General features: G+C 40.4%; 1 protein-coding gene across 1 annotated transcript; it reads left to right on the forward strand.

The window, feature by feature from the left end:
• The first annotated feature begins 488 nt into the window (after positions 1-488).
• On the forward strand, positions 489-14475 carry NKIRAS2 (NFKB inhibitor interacting Ras like 2). The gene is made up of 4 exons (XM_089690621.1): positions 489-618; positions 3512-3615; positions 5503-5744; positions 8568-14475. Exons 2-4 carry the CDS (start codon positions 3522-3524, stop codon positions 8805-8807), a joined length of 576 nt encoding a protein of 191 aa, XP_089546747.1. The 5' UTR covers positions 489-618; positions 3512-3521; the 3' UTR covers positions 8808-14475.
• Positions 14476-15343: the final 868 nt, after the last annotated feature.

Here is a 15343-nt window from a genome sequence, read left to right on the forward strand (position 1 = left end):
TAAAAAGAAAGACAAAGGAAAACAGGCATCAGAAGGCAGCCATATTGCCTCCTGAATGCCTGAAAACCTTCTTTCACTGTCCTCAGAAAAGTGATCCACTGCAGATCATCTTTCAGGGGGTGGTAAACACTGCGGACAGTGTGAAAGGAGCCTAACCCACCTAAAACAAAAAAAATGCACTAGAGCTGTAAGAAAAAAATAGAAGTGATCTTATTAGGAATGTGCCAGTACAAGGCTGCAGAGCTAATGGAAAAGAAGCCATGGAAGGGAAAGGATGTTTGTAGTGTTCTGAAAATGTGCACTACATGTACTGCTTTCCTTTGTATTTTGTCATGTAGAAGTGGCTCCAGATGCCTTTTATCAAGTCCTGGAGGGCTGATCTCGCCTCTGATGTGAAGTGCACTCAGTGAATAGTAATCATCATTCATTCATAAAAAATGACAGCCTCCATAGAACTGCAATAGAGCCTGTGTGTGCAGTGAGCGCGGTGTGCAGTAGATGGCGCTGTGTCCCGCACTCCACTTCCTCTCCTCATTGCTGTGTGTACACATCCTGGTGTGGCCGGAAGTAGGAAGAGGAGTCGGTTGGTTGGTTTGTTGCTGAGCTCCTGTGCAGACGGTAGGTACTTCCAGAACTGTTCTCAGCGGGTTATAGACACAGGAGCAGACAGACGCGGGGCTATGCTGTTATTATGGGATAGCATGAACTCCTCGAGCCTGTCCTGTACACACAGAGGACACACAGCTGACTTCTCTGCACACACCATGCACTCTACATAAGATTCATCCAAAGCAGCTTCATTCTAATGCAGAACAACTGCACCCTGTTCACACCAGGATACTGCACTAAGGTGGGTTCTGGTGAGGTTGGAAAAATGCAGACCAGTTGCAGTGGGTAGCCTTGAGCCGGGGGTTCACACTGATGCGATGCGGCACATTGCATGTGATTCACACAGGAACCGCACCATATTCCTGTGCAAAACACATGCGATTTCTGTGCGGTAAAAAAAAAAAAAAAATCTTCATCACCTCCCACAAGTAGTACAGTATCACCATGTTGACACTGTACTGTTAGGGTGACAGTATGTAAAAAATAAATAAATAATAATATAAAAATGTAAACTTTTTTTTTAAAAAGTATATTTTTTTATATTTTGTGCGCTATAAACCAAAAAAAAAAACCAACAATTTTAAAGAAAAACAATATTTTTTGCTATAAAACATATCCAGTAAAAAAATAAAATTTCTTCATAAATTTAGGCCAAAATGTATTCTGCTACATGTCTTTGCTAAAAAAAAAAATTCCCAACGTGTGTAAATTAATTTGTTTATATGAAAGTTATAGCGTTTACAAATGTCGGGATAGATACTGGATTTTTTTTATACTGGTAATGGCAGCGATCAACGACTTATAGTGGGAATGCGGGACTGCAGCGGGCATTCTGACATTGGTGGGGAACTAACTGCCAGTGACTAATACAGTGATCAGTGCTAATAAAAAGTACAGACACTGTACTAATGACACTGGGCAGGAAGGGGTTAACATCTGGGGCGATCAAAGGATTAACTGTGTGCTGTGTGTGTTTTACTAGGGAAACCTGCTGCTGTGTATTTCTGTGCTGTGATACTCCTCTGTCTGTCTCTATGAACACATTGATTTCTTTCCCAGAGAAAGAACAGTGCTTCTGCCATAACTCACAAGAGCCCACACTATATGTAGGGAAAAGGACTCTTTGGAGATGTAGTTCTGGGGGTTTGCCTACATTAATAGAAACTTAGCTGCCAGCAGCTACCCCTAAAAGAATTTTGCAAGCTTAGTGATGCTGTCACAGAAAATAATAAAAACTGTTTCCCAGTACAGAAACAAGTTAAAGGCAAAAATAAGACTGGGACGTGCTCTTTGGGAAGAGAGGGGTCTGGAATTAAATTTGGGTAATGCTTGAACCCTTTAAAACCAGTTTGTTCCAGGGAGTTTTATGAAAGACACATCTTTCTCTCGACTTTTTGAAAGGTGACTCTAAAGGTTAGCTTACATTAAATGCAATTCAGTGCGTTTTATTTCTGCACCAAAAATGCATGCACAGTGTTTTCCATGTATTCCAATGGCCCTAGTTCACACCAGTGCAGTCAGTTTCAGGTGCAGCAAAAAGTAGAACATGCTGCATTTTTTTCTGAACAAAGGATTGTACTGGAACATAGCAAACTGCATCAAAACTGCACCGGAATGGAGTGTGGTGTGAACTGTAAGCAAAAATGCATCTGGAGTGCGTTTTTGTGGTGTGAACTGGCCCCAAAATGGACCTGTTAGCAATTTGTAAGTGCAAATGAAAACTTTGTAAGCAAGAACGTATTTATCTTTCCTCCTGCTGAATGCTTCTCCAGCCAAGAGGAAAAGCTGCAATTTCTTTTAAAATAGATACTTTTAGGAGTATTGATCTCCTATCCTCCTTCAACCCGCAATGCACAATGGTTCCTCCTGCCTTCCCTTACATCACTGCAGGATAGTGATATGGATGTTGGCAGGAGGAACCAGTGAACACTGCAGGACACAAAGGAGATCGACAATCTCAGAAATTATTACTTTCAGACTTCAGTCACCAATTCTTGATTGCAGTGGCATTCAATGGTGTGGGAGGCATGAAAGGTAAATATTTACAGAATGTTTTCCAGGGGTAAATATTTAGTTGCATTTACAAATTTCTGACAGGGTTACCTTTAAGAGAGAAGCCATGGTATGTAAATAACAAAAATAATAGTGAGGCAAAAGGAAAAAAATAAAATGAATATTGTAGGTATACTCCATTTATTACTGAAAATGTATAGTGTTCACCTTTGCAGGAAAAATGTAAAGGTGAAGTAGCACAGTACAGCCTTCCCACCTCCCGGTCCCCGTGGTACTACTTCCGGTGATCCTGAGCTGTCAGGGCTCCCACAGTCAGTCCAACAGTTTGGAGATTTGAAATGCCTGCTTTTCTCCCTCCTCACTGTGCAGCACTTCCAGGACTGATCAGATGGATTCACTATGGCGGTGCTGACCAATCAGAATCGATCTGGTCTATGTTGGAAGCGCTGCACAGTGAAGAGTGAGAAGAGCTGGGATTTCAGATCCCCTGACCACTGGACCAGCTGCAGAAGCTCTGACAGCTCAGAATCGCCAAAGGTACTGTAAGAACCGTAGAGAAAGGGAGGCTGTATCTGTTTAACACTTTAAAAGTGAATCTTGCTGTAAAGGGCAACGATTACATTTTAGTATGCAGTGGATGGAAAAAGGTGAATTGTCCTATGTGTTGTCTGGCGTCTAATCACAAGATTTTACAATCTCTGGAACATGCTAATAGAACCTGCTCACTGCCATAGAGTGAAAATGGGATTGGGAATGTACAGCCTTGGTTGGGCTCAGTACTCTGTAAAGTGGTGTGAATATAGTGCTGAGATTTTTGCTACTCTTTGAAAGCATTTTTTTTACACTGAAGTATATAATATTCTGCTTTTCTTTGCTTGTGTCTATGTAGAACTCCAGTGATGGGGAAAAGCTGTAAGGTGGTGTTATGCGGTCAGCATTCAGTAGGTAAAACTTCCATTTTGGAGCAGCTGTTGTATGGAAACCATGTGGTAGGTAAGTTGAATGAAGTGTAAAATATATTTAATATATACTTAAAGGGTAAGTTGTAAGCTCACCATTGCACAAAAAATGAAACCGTGAACTAACCTCAAATATTCTGCAACCTCTCTGGACTCTGCTTCACATAGTGGCTGTGACACCCCATGCTGCTGGTGTTGCAGTTTGTATACCATACATCGCAGTACACAGTCCTGGAGTGATTATTTATCACATCGCAATGGTAAAAGGTCATTTGTCAGCGTGCTTCTTTCCTTCTGGGACACCTTACAAGAAGAAGCAGCACTTCTCATTGTTCAGCACGGTCGGCAAGCATTATGATACTTAATCTGGGCTGTGTATTACAATGTACACCGGCAGATGGAGCATCACGGCCGCTATGTGCAGTGGGGTCCAGAGAGGTGGCCAAGGTAACTGGAGTTAGTTTACCTTTCCATTTTATTTTTTGTGAAAAGTTGAACTTACCCTGTAGGGGCTCATTCACACAAGCGCTTTTGAAAACTGTATGCGGGCTTACTCCCCTACTTGTGTAAACCCATGTATGCGTATAGGTATACATCCCTGGAATGTGTTAATAGTTTTGTATATATTATTTTTAATTTTAGTCATTTTATTTTCTTAATGTGGGTAAATATGAGATGAGAATGAGAGTTGTGAGGGCTTAGGAGAGTTACACTCCTGGAAGTAGAAATCTACTAATTTACTAATTAGAATAGTTTTCAGCAGTGCAGGTTGCAGGAGAGGTATTCAGTCTCTTCTTTACAGGTAAAAGCTGATTGGCCAACCTGCCAGCAGGTTGTTATTGGCTGCTTCACCTTACATGACACCCTGTCTAGCCTTCAGCAGCATTCTGATTTTCTAATTCCAGGATGTAATATGCATATCTGTCTGAAGCTGTGGCTAGCATTGACAGAATAGCACAGGAAGCAGGGCTGCATAGAGGAGACTGGTAGCAGAATCACCAGGTATTTAGACTTTAATAGGTTTTGTTGAAGTGTTCAGGTGTATATGGAGGAACTGATTCAAGGAACTTTACTGCATATGTAGGGTTTACATATACCTTAATTTGGGATATTAGGTCCGTGGCCAGGTTAGTTAATCATTTTGCATTTTTTATAGCCAGCAGTTGATCTATTTTTCTTTTGCACAGAAACTGCTTACCTGTCTGTTGCAAACAGCCTTTTGTTTACAGAACTCCATAGCTTCTGTGCAAAAGCGCCATGAAATTTCCCTGCAGCCACGTTTTTAAAATGGTGCAAGCACCTTATTTTGTAGGAAGTGCAGGCACAGCAGCCTAGTCAAATGAATGTGCTGCCATGCGCACGCATGTGGGACACAAACCCGCACAAGTGTGAACCTAGAGTTATAGAGGATCCACTAGAGCAGCATGACCTGTTTGCTTGGCTTTCTTATATCAAATGGGACACAGATTGAACTGGGAATACTGATGAGAATCTCTTGCATGTTGCAAATCTTTCATAGCATTCAAGATTTCCAAATGCTAAGAAACGTGGTTCATGTTGGCAGCAACCATCCAAACCCTATTTTTTTTTTTTTAGAGGACCTGTTCTGCAGGGAAGCAGGGGGTTGCCATTGCTGTCTTTCTGAAAATACTAGGTGCCTGGCTATGTCTTAACTCTTCATCTGCATTCTTGGTCTAGGTCAGTAACTCTGCAAGTATTAAAACCTTTAGACAAACGTAAAAACCAGGCAGCTAGCATTTTCAGAAGGAAAGATCAACAATGAAACTTACATATTCTCTTGGTCTGTTTCTGTGAAACAGTTTTTTTCTATTTATACATTTTTTTTTATTTATTTGTTTTACCTGTATCTTTGCAGCTTCCTACATGTATATAAAAAAGTTGTCGTCAAATTTTTTTCCAGGATCAGACATGATGGAAACCCAGGAAGATATATACATTGGGTCCATTGAGACAGACCGCGGTGTACGGGAGCAGGTTCGCTTTTATGACACGCGAGGATTGAGAGATGGGTCTGAGCTCCCCAAACATTGCTTCTCAGGGACCGATGGCTATGTGCTGGTGTACAGTGTGGACAATAAGGACTCCTTCAAAAGGGTAGAAGCTCTGAAGAAGGAGATCGACAGATGCAAGGATAAGAAGGAGGTATCATACCTGTGATCACTGATTGCATTTATGCTGTAACTATCTCCTAATGATATTTTGAGAAAGGAACCAATAATACTACTTAAAATGCAGTCTGACTGTTTATTGTGAACCAATTGTATTGGTAGGGTTACATACACCTTACAATCTGGCTTCTGTTCATAAGCTACTGACCTGGAAGTCCTCTGCATGCCCCTTCCGGGTCAGTGGCTCAGCAGAACAGCCAGACAGCTAGAATTTCCAGAAGGAGAGGTCAGCCATTGAAGCTTTCATGTTTCTCCCATGAGAGGTTTTTATAACCAGTTTTTCTATAACAACTAATAATGCATTTATAGAAAAACACATACCTAGGGGTCAGCTTCTAGGGCGAAGAAAGAGAATAAGTCCGTTTTCACCACCAGCTTTGAAGTGATCATGTGCTTTGCCAATGAAGGGTACAGCAACATGTTCACTTTAAAAGCAGTGCTAGCAGCTGTTTATACCCATCTTCCATTTGCCGCCTAAAAACGGGTGGAACATGTAACATGTTCCCAAAGGTGAACTTCTATTTTAACATATATGTGAACCCCCACCTTGTAAAACAACCCATTCAGTTTAAAATAGAAATGAAAGGTAAAACACGTGTGTGTACATATCCCCCCCCCCTTTTTTTTGTCATTACATATCTTCCGTTCTCAGCTGCATAAGGAGCTCAGAGAGCTAGAAGAGGAGAGACAGCAGTAGACTGGTCTTACCTGTGAATGGCTTTGTGGAGCGGTTGGCGCATGTCAGTAACATGTCATTGGAGGAGAACAGGTTCCAAGCATACCTGGAAAACTAAGCACACTCTGCTCTCATACCTAGTGTAGTCCGTTTTTAATAAGAAAGCAGAGGGACTGGCAGGAACACCAGGGATTTCACACAAAGGAAGCAATACAATTAGAACAGGATACTTTTTCATACAAGTATGTGGTACACCAGGCATATGTCGGAATATGAAATGTTGGCTTTACATATTCTTTAATAGCGTATGTTATAACCGTTCATGTTGAAGTTCAGCTTTATTACAGCACAACAGTATAATGATTTTTTTTTTTTTTTAGTTTTACACCCTGTTCCAAATTATTATGCAAATTATATTTTTCTCATTTACCTAAATAATTGATGTAAATAACAGTCTGCATAATTCTCATGTTATCAACTATTAAGAGTACAATTCACATTTTATTGAACAAACCTCCTAATGATAACAGTATTTTTTTTAAACATAAAAAACTTACAATACACTGTTCCAAATTATTCCGCACAGTAAGTTTCAAAACACTTTATAGGTTGTAAAGAACTGAAAATTGTCATTTGTTGTGTTTGCAGCATATTTACTGAAATCAAAAGCTATTTCAATCAAACTTTTAACAACATTTTAACTTTTTAAACATTTTAACAGGTCACGTTACATTTTAACATAGGACCCCTTATTTGATAGCAGCTTCACAAGTCTTGCATCCATTGAACTTGTGAGTTTTTGGACAGTTTCTGCTTGAATTTGTTTGCAAGATGTCAGAATAGCCTCCCAGAGCTGCTGTTTGGATGTAAACTGCCTCCCACCCTCATAGAGCTTTTGCTTGAGGATGCTCCAAAGGTTCTCAATAGGGTTGAGGTCAGGGGAGGATGGAGGCCACACCATGACTTTCTCTCCTTTTATCCCCATAGCAGCCATTGATTCAGAGGTATTCTTTGCAGCATGAGATGGTGCATTGTCATGCATGAAGATGATTTTATTACGGAAAGCATAGTTCTTCCTTCTGTACCAGGGAAGAAAGTGGTCAGTCATAAACGCCACATACTTTGCAGAGGTCATCTTTACACCTTCGGGGACCCTAAAGGGACCGACCAGCTCTGTTCCCATGATTCCAGCCCAAAACATGACTCCACCATCGCCTTGCTGACGTCGCAGCCTTGTTGGAACAGGGTGGCCATCCACCAACCATCCACTACTCCATCCATCTGGACCATCCAGGGTTGCACGGCTCTTATCAGTGAACAGGACTGTTTGAAAATTAGTCTTCATGTATTTTTCTGCCCAATGCAGCCGTTTCTGCTTGTGAGCATTGGTTATTGGCGGCCGAATAGAAGGTTTATGCACAGTTGCAAGACTCTGGAGGACTCTACACCTTGATGTCCGTGGGACTCCAGAGGCACCAGCAGCTTCAAATATCTGTTTGCTGCTATGTAATGGTATTTTAGCAGCTGTTCTGTTGATCCGATGCATGGATCTGGCAGAAATCTTCCTCAATGTGCCTTTATCTGCACGAACCCGTCTGTGCTCTGAATCAGCCACAAATCTCTTAAAAGTGCAATGATCATGCTTAAGTTTTCATGAAATATCTAATGTTTTCATACCTCGTCCAAGGCATTGAACTATTTCACTCTTTTCGGCAGCAGAGAGATCCTTTTTCTTCCCCATATTTCTTGAAAATGGTGCTCTGCTTAATAATGTGGAACACCCTCCTTTAGTAGTTTTTCCTTAAATTGGGCTCACCGGCCAATCTAATTATCACAGGTGTCCGAGATTGTTTTCAGTGATCAAAAGAGCCCTGACACACAATGCCATCCATGAGTTAAACTGAAAAACAAAATATTTCATCTTTGTGACACTTAAATAGAATTTGCATAATAATTTGGAACAGGGTGTAGTCTGCACTAAATGTGTGAAATAATAAGTATGTTACCACTAAATACTTTTGAACAGTAAAGACATTTAGCCTGTCTGTTTTGTTGTACAACATCATCTTGTCATTTCACCTGTGAAAGCATAATTTACATGCTTTTTTATGTCCTCTCCAGGTCACCATTGTGGTTTTGGGGAACAAGTGTGATCTTCAGGAGCAGAGAAGGGTGGACCATGACGCAGCTCAGCAGTGGGCCAAGGGCGAGAAGGTGAAATTGTGGGAGGTCTCAGTGAGTGAGAGGCGCACCCTGATTGAACCATTTGTGTTCTTAGCTAGCAAAATGACACAGCCCCAGAACAAGTCTGCCTTCCCACTCAGCCGGCGGAACAAAGGCAGCGGCTCTCTGGACAGCTAGAGTGGTGTGGCTTCCACTAAGTGTTGTTATCCTGACTGGTGAGCATGATCACTGCATGTAGCTCTCTATTACACTTCCAGGCTTCTGCCCACTCTAATAACTGGCTCACCAAGGATTCAGCTCACACAGCACCCATCCAGGCAGCTGCATTTACTTGAGTGTGACTATACATGGTGCCTTTCCATATGTAACTCCACATATATTGATATTGTTATGTATTGAGGGAGTGCAGCGGCCTAGTAGTTTAAGAGGCTGTTGGTGTAAGGCCCAAAGCCCAGTCTGTGTTCTGGACGTTGACATTAGGAAACTATGAGCTTAAACCCATCTTTCACAAAAGACTTGTTTTATATTTAGGACATGTCACTCCTGTTTGTTTTATAGAAATTATTTTACATAGAATTTAATATTTATGTAAATAGCGTGCTTGATGATCACTAGAAGGTAATTTTAATGTACAAATATATTTGAAAGGCATATTTAACAAGCCGATCTGCTTATGATGCTAACTGGTTTTATTCACAAATACAGATTTCCCCCGCATGCAGTGCCACCTGCCAGTGGAATTTAGTACTACAGCACAGCCATAAAGATAACTACCAATACTGTGCTTTAATATTTATATGTGGATGTAATGGGGGGGACTTCTCTATTCTACTATAATTAAGGGAATTGATGGAAAGATGGAAAGTTTTACTTATTTCACCTGATCCTCACGTTTCACCACTACTGAATTTAAATGTTCACATAACTAGAACAAAACCATTTTTGATCCTATTTAATGAACACTCCCTTGCATCAATAATGACTTAAAAATATTAACAGAAGTGCAGTCCACATCATCCTAATAAGATATCTGTACTAAAGAGGACAGGTAGAGGAGAAGGAACTAATCAGCTTCAAATATGTAGTCAAAGTGCAAATAATTCAGTAAAAAAAGGAATTTCCCAGCTCAGAATGATGGACTGCCCTTACCATCAACACTATTTAGTAATTGGTGACTGAAAAAAAATAATAGACTTTCTGTTTTAGTCATATTAGTATTATCCAGGATTTAGGGTGTTTCTCGTAACTTTGCATTTGAGACTTTCTCTTATGGCACTTTAATGCACTCTTAGTAGTTAGTGTGATGCCCAACAAGTCACAGGAAAGCAACTGTCAGCTGACAACTTTTCTTTCATTTTACGTCTGAAAGTTAGAGTTAGAACCCCTGTCAGGGTTTTATTCACTTCCTGCCCTGATATCAGTGTTTTACCAGGCAGGAAGTAATGGTAATTCTTCAATAGCCATGCAGACAGGAAAAATGGAAAAAAAAGGTAAAAAAAAACTTTTGAGTGCAGCAGCCCCCCCAATCCTTACCTGAGCCCCCTCCGATCCAGCAATGTTCATAATAGCCTCTGCTGTATGGGGACTCTCCCTCCTCATTGGCTGAGACAGCAGAAAGAGCCCTTTGGCTCCTGTTGCTATCCATTACAGCCAATGAGGAGGGATTGGGGGGGCCCGAGCGGTGGCTCTATGCGTCTTATAGACACATAGAGCAGCAACTTGGAAGCAGGCATGTAAGGGTGCCCCCAGGTCAAGCAGCTTTCCCTGGGGGCACTGCTCGAGGGGAAGGAGCCAAAACGCCAGCGGGGGACCCGAAAAGAAGATCAGGGCAGCTGTGTGCAAAACTACTGCACAGAGCAGGTAAGTATGACGTGCTGTTTTATTAAAAACACTCAAAGCTTTAGTATCACTTTAAGTTGTCTCCTGCCACATAACACTCAAGTCAAAATGTTAGGCTCAGACAAATTAAAGTAAATTACCGGGCACTAATCACTATTTTGTTAGGTTGGCCTGCATTTTATTAATAATTTAGGACTAAATGGTTAGATGCTGCCACAAGCTCAGTTGTGAGTGCTTCACATATGTCTCCAAACAAGAGATCTCTCTGAGCCTGCAGATGGAAGCTGCTATTCTCTCAGTGAAAAATATCTTGAGAATTTCTGCAGTTTGCTTAACTGTGATCAGGCCACCCATATGTGTGTATCATGTCTACTTATAAACCAACAAGGTCATGGTGAAATATAAAAGAAAGGGCAGTGGAGATTGAACCTTCAATTTTCCAAAGGAAGATATGAAAGCAGCAAGATCTTCACTTTACTTTATCAAGTCACAGAGGAGAAATTAACCCAGGTATTGTAGTATAAATTCCCATTGTTTTTCCCTATATATAATTGAATTCCAAAAGCATTTGTGCACAATTGCCAACATTCCAGTCTATAGTGTATCGTAGAAAATATACCTCCTTTCACTTATTGTACATATTACCCAATACCTGTTACTGCACAGACCAGTATGAGGTGAATTAACATTTCATTTTCTATCATCTATTAATGATAATCCCATTCTATGTGATGAGAATACATAGGCAGAGGCACAATTTACAGCTTTAGATGTGCCCAAGACAAACAGGCTGCCCAAGCATTGGTTTAAGACACTAGTAAGCCCAGCGTAAACATCTTATAAGAACTCCTCTCAACTTTTTCATTCCCCAAAACAAGAATTCCAGTTATTATAGAGAGAATACAAAATACTTTGTTAGATTTGCAGCTGCACATAAGTCTAATCTTTATGTCTCAGTACAAAAAATATATACAGTATGTTAAGCTGGGCATAGATAGCTTGAATTTCAGTCAAATAAAGCTGAATTGGCCAAAATTTGAGCCGAAGGTGGCCCCGCAAGCACCACCTGGCTCCAAAAAGTTTGATTTAAAAATCCACTTCCAGGTGGAAAACTATATCAGCCAGACAGAGACTGCAACATATCAGATGCATTCACTGTTCAGCAGCACAGTTGTATTCAGTCAGCCATGGATGCTGCGGCTGTCTGAATACAATGGAGATTTCACCCACCTCCTCCTTCCACACTGTTATTGTGAATGGGGGAATGAAGTGATTTTCTGTCTGTCTTGCAGGCTGAACAGACAAAATTCAAGCAATCTATGCCCAACCTTAAGCTGACCATACACTAATAGGATTTTGTTATAAAATCAAACAACTGTTCTTAAAAAGAAAATTGTTAAATCATTAGTGAGGTCAAATCAGGGTTTGTATTGGACTGTAGTGATGAGAAAATGATAGAAATTAATTTCTAGAACAAATTAATTTCTGACAGTGTATGTTTTTTTGTTTGGGAAAGTACATTGAGTCCCAAAATTAAATGTTTAAAGAAAACCATTTCAAATAACATACATCATGTCATGGAATGAATTGATGGTAATTTTCATATAAAAATCTACTAGTGTATGGCCATCTTGAAGCCTAATTCAATGTTTCATTTAACTGTAAATAATTTAAAGCTGGTCCAAACAAACAGTTTCCTTCACCAACACATGCATCTGCTGTCAGTGCTGTAGCAGTATACAGCGCTGTGTTCCAGCAGTGGGAGGGTTGCGTCTCAATCCGTTTTTGGTACACAATCGTGTCTAACTGAGCACAATAAGCTTTGTATTTTATGAACGAACACAAGGATTCCTCTGTTTGGCTGAGGAGGGGGGATTGGGATATCATCTGCCTACCTTTCCACTTACCTCTCCACTTCAACCAATCAGAGGAGGCCTGATGAGAAGTCCCCATCCCGTTGCCAGAGAACAGTGCTGTATGTAGCTAATGATATACAGTTTATAAAGCTCTTCCAGCAGAAGCATGTATTAAGGAAGAAAATAGTTTGTTTGGACCATCTTGGTTGAAGTTCTCTCCCATTCAGACCTCGGAGCAGGACCTGCCACACTGAGTTGTCATGTGATCAAATGCAGAGAGCTGCAGAGGGTGACAGAATGAAAAACTGAAATGTGTTGCACTTATTTTGGAAATGGAATGATAAAGATTATTTATAATGTTATTTTATTTAGGTAAGTCCATATCTTTTTCACAGAGCATCCATCATGTCGTTTGCTCATTACTACTTTGTCATTTATATTTTAAACCTTACAATTGCCCATTTTTAGCCTATATATGTGAAAAGGTATGCTATGTCAGGTTCTTTAACAGCCACCTTTCACCATGGCCATCAATCAGTGGGCACACTCTGTGTGGGAAACCGTCTCTAGACCACAGGCTATGTTATAACCATTAGGTTTTACCAGGTTAAAATTGTTTTTTTAAATGTCCACGCAATCTAATTCTGTTATGTTAGAAACGCTTCAGCCCTTTATTGTGAAAAAATGTTAGTTTGTATGGCATTCCAGTATTTATTCCCACCAGGTACATGTAAAAAAAATGTGAATTTACATATTACATTGTGATCACTGCCATTATAAAGCGGAGTATGTGCACACTGAAAAATATAATCTGGGTTCCTATGATTCACTACTATTTTTCCCCATTTGCTGTGTAAATAGAAGGATTGGAACACACTATTTTTAAAAGGAGTCCATCCAAATGTGGTATTTCAGAATTTTGGTTGTCTTACTTGTTAATTGGCTTCTTATATCTATTTGCTCTTATATCTCTTTGCAGCTGCATTATCAGTAACGTCAAATAAATTAAAACTGTAATAAGGAGCGCAAGATTTCCATAGAACAGCCAGAGCCATGGTCAACCTTATGAGTAAACTGGTCCATGTAGACAAGGTCCCCAGTGTATTACAATGCACTGTGCCTTTTTGAAATGTGATTGGCACACCTGTAAGCCTCTGCTGTCATCCCTGAATGCTGCTCTATATACTCCCATACTGGTTACCTTTGCTTGTCCCTAATGGCTTTTGGGACACAGCAGCAATTAGATGCTTGTTCTCAGCATCATGGCAAGATTCTCCTTTTCAAAAGTGGCATATGCGCAGTCCACACTTTCCTTTCCCATCCCAGCAAGGCTGAGCCTCCTGGTAGTATGCAGTGTACCTTCGCCAGAAAAAGTGCGTGCACTGCACACGTACCATTTTGTGGCACGTGCGCAAAAAATAGTAGTTCTTACTTACCAAAGCTACCACCACACACTGGGGTTGATTTACTAAGACTGGTCCACTCAGAATCTGGTGCAGCTGTACATGGTTGCCAATCAGTTTCTGACTTCAGCTCGTTCAATGAAGCTTTGACAAAAATAAAATGGAATCTGTTTGGCTACGATGCACAGCTGCACCAGTATTTGCACTCTCCAGTTGTAGTAAATCAACCCCAGTGTCTTTTTGCAGAACAACATGCTCAGGCTTTCCGAGAATTTAAGAAACCTTGAGAGAGACCGCTTGCTCCACTATAAATAATAGTCACATCAGTGGCCTAATTGCCCCAGATTACTCCACTAGCTCAAGAACCCACAGCATCCTTTCCTCACCAATCTGGCTTGCGCTGTGCTTTCAGAAAACATTAGAGCGCATCCTAAGCAAATTGTAAACCGATCTTTTATGTACTTCTACCAGTGCTTCTCTCACAATATGAATGTGTGCACATGGTTTGGATGTGACCTCAATGGAAAGGGCAAGGAAAGCCTCCAGTCTGCACACACAGTCACAGTGGTTATTCTGCTAACAACTACTGGTTCAATGTGGAGAATTAATTTTCATAAATTTGTCTTTACCTGATGAACATGTATGTACATAGTCCTGTTTTATGTCTACACATATGTGTTCTGTTCCCCATCTGTATTAATGGATGTTTAAATGTTCTTGGACTTTATAAAGCAGCCATTCCACACATTTGTGTTTGTCTTATTTTTACTATACTGATTTTAGAGAAAAAGAAGAAAAAAAACACTTCCAGACCATTAATAAAAGACCACCTTATAAGTGTTAAATCCACTGATAAAGTAGGGTCCAACCAAAGTAATAATAGTGTGTATAAAAGTAAATTGTTGAATGTTTTCTATTACATGCGTTCCTTATTCTCCCCAATAGCTACCATGTTAGACTTTGTAGATTCTGGGGTTTTATAGTAAGGCTAGGTTTACACTAGCAGTGCTCTGCAAAGTGAGCTGTGGTGTAATGCTTTTCAGAGCACTGCTAAGCAGCTGCTGTCAGACACTCAGGAGGTGATCCTGCCACCTCCTGAATGCCTGTATTTTTTTTTCCTTCTACTGAATGGCAGTTTAATAGTGGGACTAATGTTCTGCAACCAAATGCTTGACTTGAGATTGGTTTGAATTGATTTGAATGGGCAGGTTCAGTTGACTTAAATGGGCACCTGTGTAAAAAGAGGCCACAAAAAGGCCTTAAGCATTGCCCTTCTGTGTTTTTTTGTTTTTTTCCACCATCACACATACTATTGTTCCATGCATTGGTGGGAACGGCCTCATGAACTGTTAAAGACTTACCTTTGCTGTGGTGAGCTGATCTGTAAATTTCTGCTGAAGCTTCTATTGCACAATGTGAGAAGCTCACAGTGTGCAGTGAAGTCAGAGTAACAACTGTACAACTGTGCAAGACTTAAGGGAAGGCTGTAGTTCAGCTTTTTTTTTTTTTTTTCTTAAATCAAATTTTTTTTTATTGAGCAAAAAGTTAGTTTTTACAATACAAAAGGAGTTCATGAAAAGGGCACAAACAATCAAACAGTGGCTACAGCAGATAC

The sequence above is a fragment of the Staurois parvus genome, unplaced genomic scaffold (assembly GCF_062004578.1).
Source record: "Staurois parvus isolate SC_StPar_1 unplaced genomic scaffold, SC_StPar_1.0 ptg000538l, whole genome shotgun sequence".
In the NCBI taxonomy this organism is placed as follows: Eukaryota; Metazoa; Chordata; class Amphibia; order Anura; family Ranidae; genus Staurois; species Staurois parvus.